The sequence below is a fragment of the Notamacropus eugenii genome, chromosome 5, assembly GCF_028372415.1.
Source record: "Notamacropus eugenii isolate mMacEug1 chromosome 5, mMacEug1.pri_v2, whole genome shotgun sequence".
Classification (NCBI taxonomy): Eukaryota; Metazoa; Chordata; class Mammalia; order Diprotodontia; family Macropodidae; genus Notamacropus; species Notamacropus eugenii.
This window is the reverse complement of record NC_092876.1, coordinates 49,094,526-49,113,892: the sequence shown is the minus strand read 5'-3', so window position 1 is coordinate 49,113,892 and position 19,367 is coordinate 49,094,526. Positions and strand designations below refer to the sequence as shown.

General features: G+C 42.4%; 1 protein-coding gene across 2 annotated transcripts in view; it reads right to left on the bottom strand.

The window, feature by feature from the left end:
* Window positions 1-439: 439 nt before the first annotated feature.
* The window catches only part of NMNAT1 (nicotinamide nucleotide adenylyltransferase 1), a 42,874-nt gene continuing 23,946 nt past the window's right edge, over window positions 440-19,367 (bottom strand). For both annotated transcript variants that reach the window (XM_072608806.1, XM_072608805.1), the window contains 4 exons: window positions 9,760-9,897; window positions 6,436-6,619; window positions 3,846-3,991; window positions 440-3,555 (listed from right to left, as the gene is read on the bottom strand). In XM_072608806.1, coding sequence (XP_072464907.1) covers window positions 3,167-3,555; window positions 3,846-3,991; window positions 6,436-6,619; window positions 9,760-9,877 — 837 coding nt within the window. In that variant the 5' untranslated portion in view covers window positions 9,878-9,897 and the 3' untranslated portion in view covers window positions 440-3,166. The remainder of the gene's footprint in view (window positions 3,556-3,845; window positions 3,992-6,435; window positions 6,620-9,759; window positions 9,898-19,367) is intronic.

The following is a 19,367-nucleotide window of genomic DNA, read 5'->3' as shown; positions in this document are numbered from 1 at the left end:
AGGGTCCTCTTAGGGCACACATAGAAAAGTGGGTGACATTTTCCATATCTGGGAAACCACTCTTTAATATTTCCCTTCTGTGGGAAACACCAAAAAGAAATCGCTATTTCAGAGATGAAAATCCATGCCTTTGCATTGAGTGGCATCAGTGGTGAGTGGAGGAGCTGAATGCTATAGGTAAACAATTTCTAGAATGAACATGACAATGAGGCTAGATTTGGATCTAACAAGATTCCAAGAAATGGTTTCAAGGAGCTAATCTTGTGACACAAAAGACTGCCCAGTGCTTTTAGAAAGATGATTCAGACAATCTATGGGGTCTTTTGCTTCTGTGGGAAGAAGTGGCAGGGGTTGGAAAGGTAAATAAATCTCACCCAATGGGAGATAGCAGAAGAAGGGAGGTGATAAAACTCAAATCATTTTTCTAATCTTCTCCAAATTTTGATAAAACAGAATTCAATTTATTTAAGTTTGTATTCAAAATTGCCAATTACATGAGCAAACAATGTACATATGAAAACTCTTCTCACACAAGACTACTCAAGTTTATCCCTACCTGAATTATACAATTATGAAAAAAACAAACCAATAATCCAGCATTATGAAAAACAGACCCTCACATTCACATTTTTTCACTCTATCCTTCAATATAGTTTTTTTTTTTAAAAAAGGCTTATTTTCCCCCTCTTCCTAAGTGAACTTGTGACATTCATTAATACTCATTGCCCTATGGACATAATTGTTACAATCTTCATTATTCAGACAGGAAACTTAGTCCTTGAGGACACCCAAGGCTCTGCCATGCAGTTAGCAACATCCTGAGATAATGAGCTTGGCTAATGTTCCTGGTACACAGTGTGTGCTGATGTTCTAGAAATGCCACAATAACAAGGTAATTCCAGCCTGCCTAAGTCTTTGAAGAGGTCACGCAAGATTCACACAGAGTCCCAAGGTCGACCACTGGGTACTGTGGGATTTGGCAGAATTTTCTTCTGAGTAACAAAATTTTTGTATTTTGCAAGATGGCAGCATTTTCTTCTGAGATCTGAGAAACAGAATTTTTGTACTGTGTGAGATGGCAGTATATTTCTTCCGAATTTTGCTCCACTGTGGCCTTAGAGTTGAGGAGAGATGGAGGTGGGGAAAGAAAAAGCTGTGAGCATCAGTGTTCTGTTTCTGTATCTCATCTAACTCCCAAACGATGAGAGTACATTTCTTCTCAGGGTAGACAATCAGAGGTTGTGACTGGACAGCTCCTGCCTCTTCTTGGCCAGAGCTTCCCAATGTCACCGGCAGGCGTGATTCATTTTTCACTAGTGTGAGGGAGGGCCAAGGCAAGAACACAATTGTAGTGACTCAGTCTACTAAATCAAGAAGTAGGTGGGTGTCCTGAGGCCCCCCAGGACTGTCCTTATAATGGGGGGAGGGTTCCCATGGGCTACACACACTTAGTGTAGTTTTTGCGGAGGAGGATGTAGCTGAAGGGTCTAGTTTAAGCATCTTCATTTCCCATCTTTGTTTCAAGTTCAGACCAGGCTGGAAGTGCAAAAAAAGGCTCCTGATCCCAGGATGTTTTTTTAGGAAACTTGAACTATATTCCTTTTAGTTCTATCATAGCTGGAAACCACAGCTAGGAAATACCAAGACTGCCATAAAAAGCTGTTTCCTTTTTTCCTTTAATGACTTTTTGAGACTTACTGAGTTTTCATTTCTAACAACCCTCAAAATATGCTAGTGTTTTTTGAACAAAGTATGAGCTCAGATCCAGGACAACAACCTTTGACTTCATTATTTTATAAACAATAGCACTGATGATGATAAACTGATTTTATTCCATTATTTCTATGAGAAAAATAAAACATAAGAAAACAGAATGCTGCAGGGATACAGTAGGAAATGTAGGTGATGTTAAAATAAAAGCTATCAATCAATTAGGAAAAAAAAAAAAGAAAGAAAACTGAATGCACTTCAGATAAGTTCCTGGATTATCAACAGGAAAATTAGGGATGTTCAAGGGCACATCACCAAACTTATAAGGCTGCTATCATAAATATTATCCCTAAGATATATTAGGCACATTAATCCTAATTAAGTTAAATGCTTTGGGGATAGCTAAATGGTACAGTGAATGGAGCACTGGGCCTAGAGTTATGAAGATCCAAGTTCAAATCCTGTCTCAGATATACAAACTAGCTGTGTGACCCTGGGTAAGTCAATTAACCCATCTGAATCAGTTTCTTTCTCTATAAAATGGAGTTAATAATATCAGCTACCTTAGAGGGGTGATGTGAAGATTAAGTGAGGTAATATTTGTTAAAGCTTTGCAAACCTTAAAGGACTATATAAAAGCTAGCTAGTATTGCAATTACTTTCCCCCTTCAGACCTATGTTTTATGCACATGGAACACGGCAACTGTGTGAGTTCCTCTGCCTGACACACACAGGCAGCAAGCCTGTAACTGAACAGTGTTAAAAAGAATGGCTGGAGAAGGTAGGGGGTCTGTCCAGGATCAGTCACACGGCCAGCAAAGATCACAGATGTGACTCGAAGTTGTGTCTTCCTCCCCCCCGGGCCAGCCTCATCCCCATCCCAAGCCATATAGTGCATGCATTCTAATTCAACATGATCTTCCTGTTAGAGACTTTGTACAGCTGTGGATGTTCAATGGAACTTTAAGTACTGTTTTAAGAATCCTGTTCTTGAGTCCTTCTGGACTAATGCAGGCTACTGAAACCAGAGGGGTTTTCGACAGAGCAATGGTTTCCTTTTGCTTGGCTGAAAGAGTCAAACTAGACCCCAAGGTCAGCTTTTCATTTGCAGCAAACATGGCATGTGCCTTATCCTGTTCACTGGGCTTTGGAATTTCTCATCCTGAAGCTGGAGAAGTTCCTTCCTGATGAAATGTACTGGGGCTGCTAGATGAATCCATGGAAGAGGTAAAACTCATGGCTCAGGCAAAGTCAACTCAAGATAAAAAATTATCTCAAACTATGTCATTCATCAGAGGCCAAGGTAAAACTTCAGATAAAAAAGCAAAACTTGTGATTTTTATTAAATTCTAACTTTTAACTTTTGTTTATGAAACAAGATCCTCTATGCTAAAACCTGAGTCACTTCACCTTCAGGGGAGGCAGTCCCGAAGGCTGGCTGAGGCTGATGGCTCACCTATTGCCTGGCTTTCAGCAAAGGGGCGATGATACAGCCTGCGTTCCTGTCCTCACTCTCCGAGCTGTACAGACTGTGCTTTTCAATGTACTGCTGGACAGGCTCTGGCACCAGGTAGCGGATGCTCTGGCCTCTCCTCAAAGCCCGCCGAATCTTTGTGGATGAGATGTCATTGGTAATCCATTCATTCACCAGGTGAATGTTGTTTCTGTGTTTCCAAAGAATATCTGACTCATAGATAAATTTCTCGGCGTTATTTCCAGTCCGGGTGATACACACAAGCCCGTAATTTTCCACAATGGTGGTGATATCCTCCAGCTTCCACAAGTTGGGGACACCAAAAGATTCCAGAAAATCTGCCCCACACAGCAACTTCAACTGCGGTGGACCTGGGGAGAAGAACGACAGAATGTCTTTTATTAGGAATTTCTCTATAGTCTCCTACCTCAACAAAGATCTTCTCTCAGTTTCTCAAACAGCAACTGGAACGTGGACTTGATTTATCCTCCCATCAAGCACTGACAGCACTCCCCACACACCTATCTACACCCTTCTCCACCCTCTCTATTAAACCTAATAGGAAAAAGGAAATTGCTGCCTGGATGCTGTGACCTTTGGAAGTGACTCTGTGTTCCTTCCAGTCACAGGCCCAGCTGGAAGGTCCAGCCAACACACTCACGCTTTTTTTGTGGTGCTGATGGCTTCTTTTCACTGAGATCTTGGCCATCTCCATTCCTCTTCCTCTTCCCTCCAGGAAGGACTGGGGAAGGAGAGGCCTGTGGGCTGTAGTCAGAGCTCTTAGCTGCCAGTCTCTGTTGATGGTAGCTGCAAACAGAATGAGAGAAGCCCATGAACATTCAGACAGAAGTGCCATCTCCTCTCTTCCCTGGCAGGCCCCAGGTAAAAGGTTGCGCTTGTTTTTACCATAGCTTCCGGAGCACCTTATGTGTCTAACCATCACTGGAAATTTAACAACTGTTATTCTATCTCGTACCCAGCAGTAGAGTCAAAGATGATGCCACTGACAAAACTCTCCTCTCCCATCTCAGTCTTATACTGTCTTTACTAGACTACACTGAATGCCAGGATACAGAACAGGGCATGAAGACTGTGCAAAAAGTGCACCCCAAAGTGATGCACACTTATGGCCCCATAACCCAGAACACAACTGGTAACGTCTTCTAGTTCTGTAAAACATTAAGTGAGGAGGTGGAATGGGCAGGAAGGAGGCTTGGATATTTTTCAAGGTGTAGCCTCGGATGGATCCCTGTGCCTTAAGTCTCTGCCTCCAGTCCCTGCTCAGTCCTATCAAAGTCATTTTCATAACGTGAAGGTCTGACTAAGTCACCTTCCTCCCTACCCAACTCTACTGGCTCCCTATCACCTCCAGGATCTTCTACCTCCCTCTCCTGGCCTCCCTTTGGGCTACATCTTGTTTATATGCAGTCACTGACACTCAGTCTCCCCCATTAGACTGGGAGATCCCCAAGGGCAAGGACTGTTTGTGTCTTTCTTTGAATTTCCACGTGGCACACACTAGGTACTTAATAAATGCTCGCTGACTTGAAAAGACTTGCAGCAAAAAGGGATTAAAATACTCAGAAGAGAACAGAAGGAAGTTTGAAAGGCAGCAAAGAATATCAGGGCCTTGCTAGAGTTGCCGGTGACTTTAATGTGCGCTTTTTAAAAACCGAGCGATTTCTAGCTTCATGTGCCATCTTTGTCTTCCTCTCTGCATATGGGTTTTTGTGCTTGTTTACATTGATCACATTTACAATAAAAAAATGTTTTAAATCAATGAACTGGCCCTGAAAATTCCTCCTTTCTGATCTCTGTGACTGGTTGCTCTGAGGGTGAGTTTTGCTCAGTTATTCTCTCTCTCTGTCTCTCCCTCCCTTCCTCCCTCCCCCCTCTACCTTTCTCCCTTTCCCTCTCTCTCTCTCTCTCTCTCTCTCTCTCTGTACTTTGTTACAAGGGATGGTTCAATGAGCAGGAGAAGGTAGAGCATATATTCAGAAATTAAGGCAACATAAAAACAAAAGCTATCATAGACATTTTAAAAAACGTACATGCTCACTCTAAAGCCCCAAATGTGGAATGGCAGGGAGAGGAATATGGCAGGATGGCCTTTGGCTGCGCTCAGCATTAGAAATAACCAAGAATTCTATGTGGCCAAGAGTATATTTAGAAAAAAAAAAGAACTTGGGCTCCAAGCATAGATGGGCCATGCCCTTGCCCCCATGCTGTTTACATGAGTCTTTCATATTTCCTCCAGATTCGAATTTCTTACCTTGAACTCCACTGGTCAGCATTCCACGGTTCACTAAAACCCACCCCTTGATTAAACCTTTACTCTTTATATGTTTAGTCTACTTGCCTGCTGCAGACAAATAGAGATGAACTTTCAATTGCTAAGGGAATTGACAAAAGCTGTGGGTTTGAAGATATGTTAACGACAAAGTTGGGTTTATGGCCCTTATCCCCATTCTTTGTGAATTAGGTCAGGCCTGGCAGTTGTACAGGAAGAGGCCTTTTCAGAACAAAGACAAGTAGTAGATATGTTCACTTCCAGGTAGCCTGCATTCCCCTCCCACAGCCTTATACAAGCAGTTTTGTCTCTACATGAGCCATCATCAATTTTATATAATTTTTGTGGAAACAAAATTCAATCATACCTCACATCAGAGGAGGGTGGGGGACACTGAGGGGACAGAAATGACAAGACTAGGGGCTGGTAATATGAGGACTGTGACCCAAAAGCAGGATGGGGGCTCTGTAGGAGGAAAGGAGGAGAAGCATGTACCTGAAATGCTTTCATTCAAAGACAGGGAGGCAGAAGATAGGTGGCCTCTTTGCCAAAGGGCCTAAGTTGTAGGAAGAGGGAGATAAAATAGTTAAGAATCATCTTTCTTTAGGTGATAAGAAGGTGAAGACAAGCCTTCTGGGAGTAAGAAGGTAAAGCTGAAAGCCTCTGAAATTCTCTAAGTGGCTAGTGGACATTTGTGGGTGAAACAGAAACAGAACTGACAACAGACTGTGTGACTGTGGAAGGAAGTGTGAAGCCCCTAGATGTGGGTCTCTGCACAACTACCTAAGTAGCGGTCCTTGGGAGATGCTTCAACTGTAGAAAGGTCACCCTCAAGCTTCAGGACACTGAAAAGGTATGTGCTGGCCTGGAGCAGATACTGGGGCATGCCCTGAGGGCCAGAGCCCCAGAGGGTTGGCCTAAGAGAGGCCTGGGGGGAACAGGGTGAGCTCTCCACATGTACCTGAGCACTTTGGCCGTCTCTACCCAGTCCTTATGAAGACTTTCCCAGGTGTCTACCTCCAGCCATTTGGAGGTCTGGATGGCAAGCTCTGCCATCACAACTCGATGATGGGCACTGATGAGGCCTTTCTTCTTATATGCATCACCAACCGGGGAAATGATGCCTTTAATAACGTTATATTCTCCTGGGTAACAGAGTTAGAATGAAGAGGAGTTAAGAATTTTTCATGCAGTGCAAGTATTTTGTGAGCAAAAATTCTGCCACACTCTGATAGCAAATCATGGATAAGGTGATCCTGGCCACCACATCAGCTGGACTCATGCACCAGGAAAAGCTTACCAAAGTGGAAACGCTCCAAGTCAGGGCCCAGTGACAAACCATGTGTCTGACATAAAAAACCAGCTAAGATACATGGAAGTTCATCCCTGGAACATGACGAAGTCATAGCAAGTCACAAACTGTCTTTTATGATGTAGAAGGGCTGCAATCTGTATTGGTGAAGGGAGTACCCATACATGATAATAAAGGAATCCTTCAAGGAAGCAGGAATGACAAACAACCTTCTTTAAACTGTAGGACTCTTTTACGAGCCTCTGAACTTAGTGACAGAAGTCTCTTTGACTGACATAAAAGACCCAAGAATGAAAGGAGTTCATAAGACTTAGACTATAAGGGGGCTCAGAGACCATCTTAGTCCCTCCATCCCTGTTATGTCAGAGAGTGGTTTGCCTAAGGCCACACCGTGAGCTGCTGGGAGCTGAATACAGGAATTTCTTCTGTCCACAAAGCTGCTGTCCTTCCCCAGCACTGCCCCTTGACACGGCAAAGCTGCCAAGACTTCCAGCAGCTTTCTCCTCAGCCTGGGAAATAGTTCACCAAAAGATTCCTTTGAAAGGACCAGACTCTTCCAGCTTGGTAGAGCTCAGCAACCCCTGACTGTGCCTGTCACTGAAATGATGACCTGATTCCCCTGTGGGCCAAGAATGGGCAGACATCCTTGGGGAAGTCCTTCTCCAGCAGTTAGGAGCCATGTTGGGGAAGACATCACTTGATCTCACCCAGATCTGAGCCGTGTGAGACACACACACACACACACACACACACATACACACACACTCATTCACACACACACGCATACACACACACACCCTGAAACCCACAGAAACACTTGGACTACAATCCCCCCAGTTTGTGCTTGAGGACTTTATACTTTCTGGTCATACAAGTGACCTCCTTAGTTCAATAGAGGATCGTTTAGAAAATGTCTACTCTCCATTTTCTACTTTAAACAAATGTGAGAATCAGAGATGGTCTGCTTGGAGGGGACTCCAGGGGAGGATTTTTTTTTCCTCTTTTAGTTAAATTGAGACTCGTCTTTTTTTTTTTTTTAACACTCCTGTTACTTCTAATAACTCCCATTAACCTTGCCTTGTAATAAAGAAATACAGTCAAACAAACCAACCCATGCTCTGGCTCTGCCCTCTTGGACCTCTACTTGCATAGTGACAGGCTGGGGGCATGTTTCACCAGCAATCCCAGGACTGGGCACTTTGCTGACCACCATCCATCCCCCAGTCCTGCGCGTGTAGCTGTCCAGCGTTCACTGTGAACAATTCCACACCCACAGCCCAGTGTCATGGGACCCTCTTCCTCTGGTTTTGCAAAGTACACTATAAATTGGATGTAAAAGGCAAAATCCACAGCTTAGTGCCTTAAATCAACTGACTTAATCCTGCAAAGTGGGTCAGACAAAGGCTCCTAAAGCTAAGACCCCTGAATTTTCAGGGATTGAAAGCCTTTTCTAAAAGTATACTAAAAAATTAGCTAGCCTCACTGGTCACATACCCTGATAAAGGGGGATCCTGCCTCTTCAATAGTATCTTCACCTAAGTGAGTCCAGATAGGCATATAATGCGGAACAATAAACATTCATTAAGTACTTACTCCATAAAGAGCACTGGGCTAATTGCTTGGGGGGTGGGGAGATATGAGAATGGAGGACAGGAAGAATTAGAATTATCTAAGACATCCCAGAATTCAAGGAGCCTATGGATCTATTTAGAGGATTAAGCACCAGTGTAGGTGTCTATAATACAGACTATTTCTCAGTAGATACTAAGTGTGTTCCAGCTGCAGAAGCCAGGGCTATATGAGGAATGAAGGGGAGCCTCCCACCTGTGGATACTGTGCACACCGTCTCCCATGCCTGAGACACACTTTCACCTCCTATTTATTCCCCAAATCCTTTTCTTCTTTAAAGGCTCAGTTTAGGTATCACCTCCTCAGGGCAGCCTTCTGGAACTGGTCCCTCTTCCCCTACCAACTAGAAACGTCACCTACCCTTTACGTCCTCCCCAAGTATCTGTCTGAATGCCTGCCTCGAACCCATCACCCACCTGGAATTATACCTCTTTTCTGCCCACACCACATGAGAACATAAATTCCTCAAGAACAAATGTGGGTCCTTCTTCTGCATCCTTCTCAGCATCAAACCCTGAGCCCTGCCCACACCAGACTGAACCTGTTATTTCAATAGTGTTAAACTCTCAGGGAGGAAATCCCTTCACCAATGCAGATTATCACCTGCTCTGCAACTCAGAGCCTCTGAGAGGGAGGCTGCTTGGCACCAAAGTAAAAGGGCTGCCTCTATAGTGACAGGACCTATGTTCAAACCTTGCCTCTGAGGCTTATGACCTTTACAATCTCCCCTCCTCAGGCCTCAGTTTCCTCCTCTGTGAAAGGAGAGGGTGGGATTGGAGGTCTCTGAGGCCCCTCCCAGCTCTTGCATGTGTGCCTGTCATTCTAAGAGCTATCAGGGCATGGACAGGGTCACACAGTCAGGATGTGCCAGAGACAAGCCTTGAGCCTGTCTCCTATCTCCACGGGCAGCTCTCTCTCCACTGCCCCACTGCCTCTCACCTCACACAGAAGAGAGTCCAACCTCTTGCTACAGGTGTTTTCTGTGCTGAGGTGATGGCATCTGGAGGTTTGGTAGGAATTCAACAGAGGAAGAAGGGAAACGGAGGCATCCTAGGTCTCCAGCTATCACATAAGCCAAAGCTCAGAGTCGGGGAGAGAAAGGATATGTCTGAGGAGCAGAAGTGTCCACTTTGGTCTGAGCAAGTCTGTGGAGGGCATATGACGAGATTAAGTGGGCAAGGGCAAGTGAGGTGGGGAAGGTCAGAAGCTGCCTCAAAGACCAGGATGAGCAGCCTGAGCTCTCCTTCAGCAGCACTTAGGGCCACAGAAGACTGCTGAGGGAAGAAGGCCCCACCTGGGCTGGAATCCAAGCAATCATATGGGCCAGCATGGCTCCAGCCTTACCTGTGGCATTCATGTAGTCCTTGGCAAGCTCAAACAACCGCAGGTGCATGTAGGTGATGGGATTAAAAGAGCCACAGGCCAGAAGGACCACTTCTGTTCTATGTTCCAAATTCTCCATGACTGGATTTGCACAAGCCACTAAGGAAAGAAGGAAAAAGCAAGGCTGCTAAGGAGAAGCACTGGGCGAGGACTTCTCTTTAAAAAAACAACACAAAAAGGTGATTTCAGCTTTGTAACTCATGAGACTGTCTACACTGACTCTCTGGACAGCGGAAGGCAAGGGGCCCAGTCATTCCTTCTTTCTCATTTCCCAAGGCCTCATAACCCACAGCCTGGCCACAACTGGCTGACTTTTTCGGCTATGCCCACCCATCAAAGAAAGTATAAAAGGGTCCTTGAGGAAAAGAGTAACATGAGCAAGCAGCTTTTATTCATTTTTATTTTGACTTTAAAAAACCCCATTGAATGTTGAACTTTATTTTAGTCAAATCACTTAAGCAGCATGTTATTAAACCAGGGTTTCTTAATCTCTGTGTTATCATGGACGTCTTGAGCAGTCTGGTAAAACCTTTGGCTTTCTTCTCAGAATGGTGTTCGACAAAAATTCCTAACTGAAAGAAATGCCAGCTTGAACGCCACTGCAATCACTGTGTACACACTATTTTGGGTTGTGCTTTTTTTTCACTTAACAAGATTTCATATAAACATTTCCAGGTGCTGACATAGGTCCATGCTCACTTTTGATAGCTTCCATCATGTTAACACACTGTACTTTGTTTAGCCCATTCCCCCCCTGCTAGGGCACTTCCAGTGTTTCACTGTTAAAAACTGCCCTGCCTGGCAAAGCCCATCACTGTGATAAGCCTGTTCTGGGGGGTTGCTGTCATCTTTGTCCCCTGTTTCATTGCCAAAGGTCCTGATTGAGGCATTATCTTCACCATGCTGGCAGCCTGGGCTGTGTGCCACTGTCACTTTTGGCTGATGACTCTTCTGGCCCAGCTATATCCTTTTCTCTGGAACACAGTCAAAAAGTGAAACCATGTGGAATCTCAAGTGTCACTAGCTGATCTGTGCCATTTTCTGTCATCTAGGTAAAGAAGACAAATGCTCTAGAATTAAAGCATCTCTTCATCCAAAGACTTCCTTAACTCATCTGTTTGGAGGCCAGCTGCCTTCACCATTTACACTCTACTTGAATTTTCACCTTAGTCTAAAGTTCAGCATTTTTTTTCTGTTACATACTTTTAAAAAATGGACTCTTTATCAGACTGCACACCTATCTGATCCAAAGTCCATGTCCAATACACCAAAGGAGTGTGTCCTCTTCCAATGGGATTTTAGTGAGATGATCCATTCCTTCCTCCCTCTAATTCCTGGCCAGGTGGCCCCAGTGTAGCAAGCACAATCAGACCCAGTGACTCTGGGGAAGCAGGGGAGCATCTAGGCCCAGAGGTCCTGATGCAGCACACCAGTGGCCAAAGACACAAGAAGCTTGGGAGGGTGCCCCTGAATCCTAGGAGCAGAGCTCAACTTTAAAAATCATAAAATAAGCTGGAAAATGAGCAAAAATCAAACAAACAAACAAAACAAAAAAACCCTGACCACAGAAAACTACTAAGGCAACAGAGAAGATTAAGACAGAAACTCAGAAAAGGACAACAATGACAAAATGTCTACGTGCAAAAGAGCAAAGAGAAATATGAATTAGTCTCAGGCCCAAAAAGAACTCCTGGAAGAGCACAACAAGTATTTTAAAAATCAAATAAGAGAGGTAGAAGAAAAACTAGGAAAAGAAATGAGACTATGCAAGAGAATCACGATAAAAAGCCAATAGCTTGGAAAAGGAAACACAATAAATGGGAAAAGATGTACAAAGATCCTTGTGTTCATCCTGCTTTCAAAGAAGATCATGACATCAGAAAAATGATGTAAATGATGACATGACTTGCACTTGACTTTGTTTTGAGTGAAGGAGGGTTATGTAAGGTCTCCAAAGGAAGGTAAATTCTCTTTCTCTTTCTCTCTCTCTCTCCCCCCCCCCGCCGCCCCAGCTTCCTTCCTTTCCATCTTGTCTTTCGCAAAATCTTAAATTCAGTGCACTCTAAAGCACATAGGTCCCTGCCTAAGCTCCATTTAACGGCTATTATCTGGACCCTCCTGGCTTACGGTGATTATCAGCAGTAATTGTTTCTCTTTCCCTCCCAGCTTGATATAGTTATTTTTTTTTCTTTTGCTCATTAAAGGGGCCATTATCTGACTACTTCTTAAAAAGACATTCACGGACTGGGTGTTACCTCCCTCTTAAGTGAGGACCTGAAAAGGCCTTAGCCTAAAAAGGCCAAGGTCTCCCATTGCATCCTGAGTCATCTCCAGTCATCCTGATGAATATCTGGTCACTGGATCCAGATGACTCAAGAGGAGAAAGTAAGGCTGGTGACCTGCACAGCCTTCCCTCACTCAAAAGAAGTCAAGTGCAAGTCATGTCATTATTTTTCTCATGGTATGGTCTGCTTTGAGAATGAAGGACGAACACAACCTATGAGTAGACCAAGCTGCCTGAAGGGGGACCCAACTAGCTGGGTAACTCAGTTCATCCTCTCTTTTCTGTCTCCCTCTCCCTTTGCTTCTACTCTCCAAAGGAAGGTAAATTTGGACAGCCAGAGGCTGCCCAGTTAACTTGGGGTTTACAAAGATCCACTGAAGAAAACAACTCCTTAAAAAACAGTATTGGCCAAATGGAAAAGGAGGTACAAAAGTTCACTGAAGCAAACAATTCCTTAAAAATTAGAAGGGGGGGAGGTCTCAGAAATGCAAGGACCTAAAACAATTCCAAAGGACTCATGATGGAAAATGTTATCCATATCCACAGAAAGAACTATGGAGTCTGAATGCAGAGTGAAGCAGACTATTTTCTTTTTTTGTTTGTTTTTGTTTTTCTTTCTCATGGTTTCTCCCATTTGGTATAATTCTTCTATACAACATGACTAATGTGAAAATATGTTTAATTGGAATATATATGTAGAGCCTATATTAGATTGCATGCCATCTTGGCAAGGGAGGAGGAAAAGGAGGGGGAGAAAATTTAAAACTTACAGAAGTGAATGTTGAAAACTTTAAATAAACTAAAAAAAAATTAGAAGGGGGCAAGTGAGAGCTAATGATTCCATGAAACATCAAGAAACAATAAAACAAAATCAAAAGAATGAAAAAAATTGAAGAAAATCTGATATATCTCATTGGAAAAACAACTGACCTTGAAAACATATCCAAAAGAGATAATTTAAAAATTACTGGACTACCCGAAAGCCATGCTCAAAAAATGAGCCTGTACAGCATCTTTCAGGAAATTGTGAAGGATAACTGACTGATACTCTAGAATCAGAAGGTAAAATATTATTTGAAAGACGCCACTGCTCACCTCCAGAAAGAGATTCCAAAATGAAAACTCCCAGGAATATTAGCCAAATTCTACTCAGATCAAGGAAAAAAATATTATAAGCAGCCAGAAAGAACCAACTTAAAAATCAAGAAGCCACAATCAGGATTACATAGGATTTAGCATCTTCTACATTAAAGAATTAGAGGGCTTGGAATATGATATTCTGTAAGTCAAAGGAGCTTGGACTACAATCAAGAATCACCTATCCAGCAAAGCTGAGCATAATCCTTTAGGGGAAAAAGTGACTATTCAGTGAAATAAAGGACTTTCAAACATTCCTGATAAAAAGACAAGAAATAAACAGAAAAACTGAATTTCAAATACAAGACTCAAGAGAAACATAAAAAAGTAAACAGGAAAGGGAAAACAAATTATTCAAGAAGGTTAAACTGTTTACACATCCCTACATGGGGATATAATACTTATAACTCTTAAGAACTGTATCACATCAGATTGCATACCATCTTGGAGAAAGGGGAAGAGAGGGAGGGAGAGAAAATTTAGAATTCAAAATCTTATGCAAGTGAATGTTGAAAACTAAAAATAAATACATTTTTAAAAAGAAACTGCAGTTAGAAGGAGCATACATAGCTAGAGGGTGCAGGTGTAAGTTGAGTTTGATGAAATAATATAAAAAAATTAAGGCATGAGAAAGGATTTCACTAGGAAAAGAGGGAAGAAAGAGGTAGAATGGGGCAAATTATCTCACATGAGGAAGAGCAAAAGATCTATTACAGTAAAGGGAAAACTGGGGGGTGGGGTATAAGCCTTGTTTGAACCTTATTCTCATTGTATTTGGCTCAAAGAGAGAATAACATACACACTCAGTTGAGTATAGAAAACTATCTTACCAACAATTTCAAAAGACTCATGACAGAAAATGGTATCCACATTCAGAGAAAAAACTATGAAGTCTGAATGCAGATGGAAGCATACAATTTTCTTTTTTTTTTTTTTATTATTAAATTTATTTATTTAACTTTTAACATTCATTTTCACAAAATTTTGGGTTACAAATTTTCTCCCCTTTTATCCCCTCCCCCCCAAACACCAAGCATTCTAATTGCCCCTATGACCAATCTGCTCTCTCTTCTATCATCCCTCTGTGCCCTTGTCTCCATCTTCTCTTTTGTCCTGTAGGGGCAGATAGCTTTCTATACCCCTTTACCTGTTTTTCTTATTTCCTAGTGGCAAGAACATTACTCGACAGTTGATCCTAACACTTTGAGTTCCAACTTCTCTTCCTCCCTCCCTCCCCACCCCTTCCCTTTGGAAGGCAAGCAATTCAATATAGGCCATATCTGTGTAGTTTTGCAAATGACTTCCATAATAGTTGTGTTGTATAGGACTAACTATATTTCCCTCCATCCTATCCTGTCCCCCATTACTTCTATTCTCTTTTGATCCTATCCCTCCCCATGAGTGTCGACCTCGAATTGCACTCTCCTCCTCATGCCCTGCCTTCTATCATCCCCCCCACCCTGCTTGTCCCCTTATCCCCCACTTTCCTGTATTGTGAGATAGGTTTTCCTACCAAAATGAGTGTGCACTTTATTCTTTTCTTTAGTGGAATGTGATGAGAGTAGACTTCATGTTTTTCTCTCACCTCCCCTCTTTATCCCTCCACTAATGAGTCTTTTGATTGCCTCTTTTATGAGAGATAATTTGCCCCATTCAATTTCTCCCTTTCTCTTCCCAATATATTTCTCTCTCACTGCTTGATTTCATTTTGTTTTAAAGATATGATCCCAACCTATTCAATTCACTCTGTGCACTCTGTCTCTATGTATGTGAGCGTGTGTGCATGTGTAATCCCACCCAGTACCCAGATACTGAAATGTTTCAAGAGTTACAAATATTGTCTTTCCATGTAGGAATGTAAACAGTTCAGCTTTAGTAAGTCCCTTATGACTTCACTTTGCTGTTCACCTTTTCATGGTTCTCTTCATTCTTGTGTTTGAAAGTCAAATTTTCTTTTCAGCTCTGGTCTTTTCATCAAGAATACTTGAAAATCCTCTATTTCACTGAAAGACCATTTTTTCCCCTGAAGTATTATAGTCAGTTTTGCTGGGTAGGTGATTCTTGGTTTTAGTCCTAGTTCCTTTGACTTCTGGAATATACTGTTCCATGCCCTTCGATCCCTTAATGTAGAGGCTGCTAGATCTTGTGTTATCCTGATTGTATTTCCACAATACTTGAATTGTTTCTTTCTAGCTGCCTGCAGTATTTTCTCCTTGACCTGGGAACTCTGGAATTTGGCCACAATGTTCCTAGGAGTTTCTCTTTTTGGATCTCTTTCAGGCGGTGTTCTGTGGATTCCTTGAATATTTATTTTGCCCTCTGGTTCTAGAATCTCAGGGCAGTTTTCCTTGATAATTTCATGAAGGATGATGTCTAGGCTCTTCTTTTGATCATGGCTTTCAGGTAGTCCCATAATTTTTAAATTGTCTCTCCTGGATCTATTTTCCAGGTCTGTTGTTTTTCCAATGAGATATTTCACATTATCTTCCATTTTTCCATTCTTCTCTCTTTGTTCTGTGATTTCTTGGTTTTGCATAAAGTCATTAGCCTCCATCTGTGCCATTCTAATTTTGGAAGAACTATTTTCTTCAGTGAGCTTTTGAATCTCCTTTTCCATTTGGCTAATTCTGCTTTTGAAAGCATTCTTCTCCTCATTGGCTTTTTGAACCTCTTTTGCCAATTGAGTTAGGCTAGTTTTTAAGGTGTTAATTTCTTCAACATTTTTTTGGGTCTCCCTTAGCAGGGAGCTGATCTGCTGTTCATGCTTTGACTTCATGTCTCTCATTTCTCTTCCCAGCTTTTCCTCCACCTCTCTAACTTGATTTTCAAAATTCTTTTTGAGCTCTTCCATGGCCTGAGCCCATTGGGTGGGCTGGGACACAGAAGCCTTGATTTCTGTGTCTTTGCCTGATGGTAAGCATTGTTCTTCCTCATCAGAAAGGAAGGGAGGAAATGCCTGTTCGCCAAGAAAGTAACCTTCTATAGTCTTATTTCTTTTCCCTTTTCTGGGCATTTTCCCAGCCAGTGACTTGACCTCTGAATATTTTCCTCACACCCACCTCACCTCCTGATCCTCCCAGCCCGTGTTTGTGGTCTGAGATTCAAATGCTGCTTCCAGCCTCAGGGCTTTTGGCGGGGGCAGGGCTGCTATTCAGTATGAGATTATGATCTGGTGCTGAGATCGGGGCAGGGCCACCTCTCAGGCTCAGTTCCCTCAGGGGGTTTATGCGCAGACCTTCCGCAATGGATTCAGGCTCTCGCCCGCTTGGGGAGCCCCTGTCTGCAGCCGCCTCTCAGCTTCTACCTCCCGGGGGGGGGGGGGGGGCCTGAATTATGGGGGCACCCCACTCCCCTCTCGACCCGCCAAAGAGACTCTCTCACCCACCCCTGTCACCTGTGGGTGGAGGGACTTGTGCGGCCGCTGGAGATCCCGTCCCTGAAGCCTGCTCGGATCTGTTTCTCTCGGTGCCACAGCCGTGGCCGCAGCAGGTCTGGGCTGGGCTTTGTGTCTGCAGCGCGACGGACCTTTTGCGAGAGGTTTGCAGATCCCTCTGTGGGTGGAGGGACCCGTGTGGCCGCTGGAGATCCTGTCTGTGAAGCCTGCTCGGATCTTTTCCTCTCGGTGCCGCGGCGGCCGCGGCAGGGCTGCACTCAGCTCCCAGTCCCGGCGCCCAGTCCGCAGCATGAAGGACCCCCCGGCGAGAGGTTTGCAGGTCTCTCTGGAACAGAAATCTCTCTCGCTCCAATGTTCCGTGGCCTCTGGGTGCGGAATTCGCCGTGAGTTACTTCCCTGTAGCCATTCTATGGGTTGTGGGTTCAGAGCTATGTGTATGTGCGTCTTTCTACTCCGCCATCTTGGCTCCGCCCAATTTTCTTTTTTTTTTTTTTTAAATGTGTTTTTTCCCTTTTGTCTTGATTCTTCTTTCACAACATGACTAATGTGGAATATGGGGCAGCTAGGTGGTGCAGTAGATAGAGAACCAGTGCGGGAATCAGGAGAACCTGAGTTCAAATTTCACCTCAGACACTTGACTCTCACTAGCTGTGTGACCTTGGGCAAGTCACTTAACCCCAATTGCCTCAGCCTGGGTCATCTCCAGTCATCCTGATGAATATCTGGTCACTGGATTCAGATGACTCTGGAAGACAAGTGAGGCTGGTGACCTGCACAGCCCTCCCTCACTCAAAACAAAGTCAAGTGCAAGTCATGTCAGCATTTCTCTGATGGCATGGTCTTCTTTGGCAACTTAGATGGTCTCTGAAGGACCACACAACTCTTAGATTCTGTGAAAAGGAACTTCTTAGGGACCTTTTAAAAGGAACCTTTTAAATTTTGTGAAATAGATCCTACATTTATATTCTCTGGTCCTATTATCAAATGCCCTAACCCCTGGTCCCTCTCATGCCTTCTCATGTTGTTTTAACAGTCAAAGTTCATTGTCATTTCTATCTTAGATAGAAGTCAAAGAGAAGATCTCTTCTCGTTTTGCTCATTGTAAGGCTTAAATATCTAGGGCTGGTGATTTCACATATATAAACATATGTATATACACATTATATATACATATATGTATATGTGTGTATACATATGTACACACACATATACATATATACATATATTACCTGCCAAGATAAACCCAGGAACTATATGAACACAATTGCAAAACACTTTTCATACAAATAAAGTCAGACCTAAGCAAGCGTAAAAATATTAATTCCTCATGGGTAGGCCAAGCCAATGTAATAAAGATGACAATTCTACCTAAATTAATCTATTTAATTAATTTAGTGCCATACCAATCAAACTACTAAAAAATTAGTTTGTAGAGCAAGAAAAAAATCATAACAAAATTCACATGGAAGAACAAAAGGTCAAGAATATTAAGGGAATTAACAAAAACAAATGTGAAGGAAAATGGCAGAGCCAATGCCACATCTCAAACTTACAATAAAGTGGTAATCATCAAAACAATCTGCTATGGGCTAAGAAATAGAGTGGTGGATCAGTGGAGCACTGTTCGGTACACAAGACTCAGTAGTAAATGATCACAATAACCTAGAATTTGATAAATCCAAAGACCCCAGCTCCTGGGACAAGAACTTACTATGTGACAAAAAATGCTGGGAAAACTGGAAAACAGAATGACACAAACTAGGTATAAACCAACATCTTATACTATATACCAAAATAAGATAAATATGGGTACATGATTTAAACATAAAGGGTGATACCATAAGCAAATTAGGAGAGCAAGGAATAATTTACCTATCAGATCTATGAAGAAGGAAAGAATTTATGACCAAACAAGAGACAGAGAGCATTACCAGATATAAAATGGACAATTTTGATTATATTAGATTATATTAAAAGGTTTTGCATAAACAAAACCAATGCAACCAAGTTTGAAAGGAAGGCAGAAATCTACTAAACAATTTTTATAACAAATGTCTCTGATAAAGGGCTCATTTCTCAAATATATAGAGAACTGAGTCAAATTTGTAAGAATACAAGTCTTTCCTCAACTGATAAATGGTCAAAGATATGAACAATTTTCAGATGAAAAAAATCAAAGCTATCTATAGTCACATGAAAAAATGCTCTAAATCAACGCTGATTAGAGAAATTCAAATCAAAACAACTCTGAGGTAACACTTTTTGCCTATTAGATAGGCTAATATGACAGAAAAGGAAAATAATAAATGTTGGAGGGCATTTGGGAAAATTGGGACACTAATGCACTACTGGTCAAGTTGTGAACTGATCCAACCATTCTGGAGAGCAATTTGGACCTCTGCTCAAAAGCCTTTAAACTATGCATACCCTTTAAACCTTCAATACTATTATTAGGTCTGTATCCCAAAGATTTTTTTTAAAAAAAGAGGAAGGATCTATTTGTACAAAAATATTTATAGCAGGTCTTTTTGCAGTGGCAAAAAATTGGATATTGAGGGGATGACCACCAACTGGGAATTGAACAAGTTATAGTATTTGATTATAATGGAATGATGAGCAAGCTGCTTTCTGAAAAACCTGGAAAGTCTTATATAAACTGATGCAAAGTGAAGTAAACAGAACTAGGAGAACATTGTACATAGTAATAGCAATACTGTATGGAGAATAACTGTGAATGACTTAGCTATTCTTAGC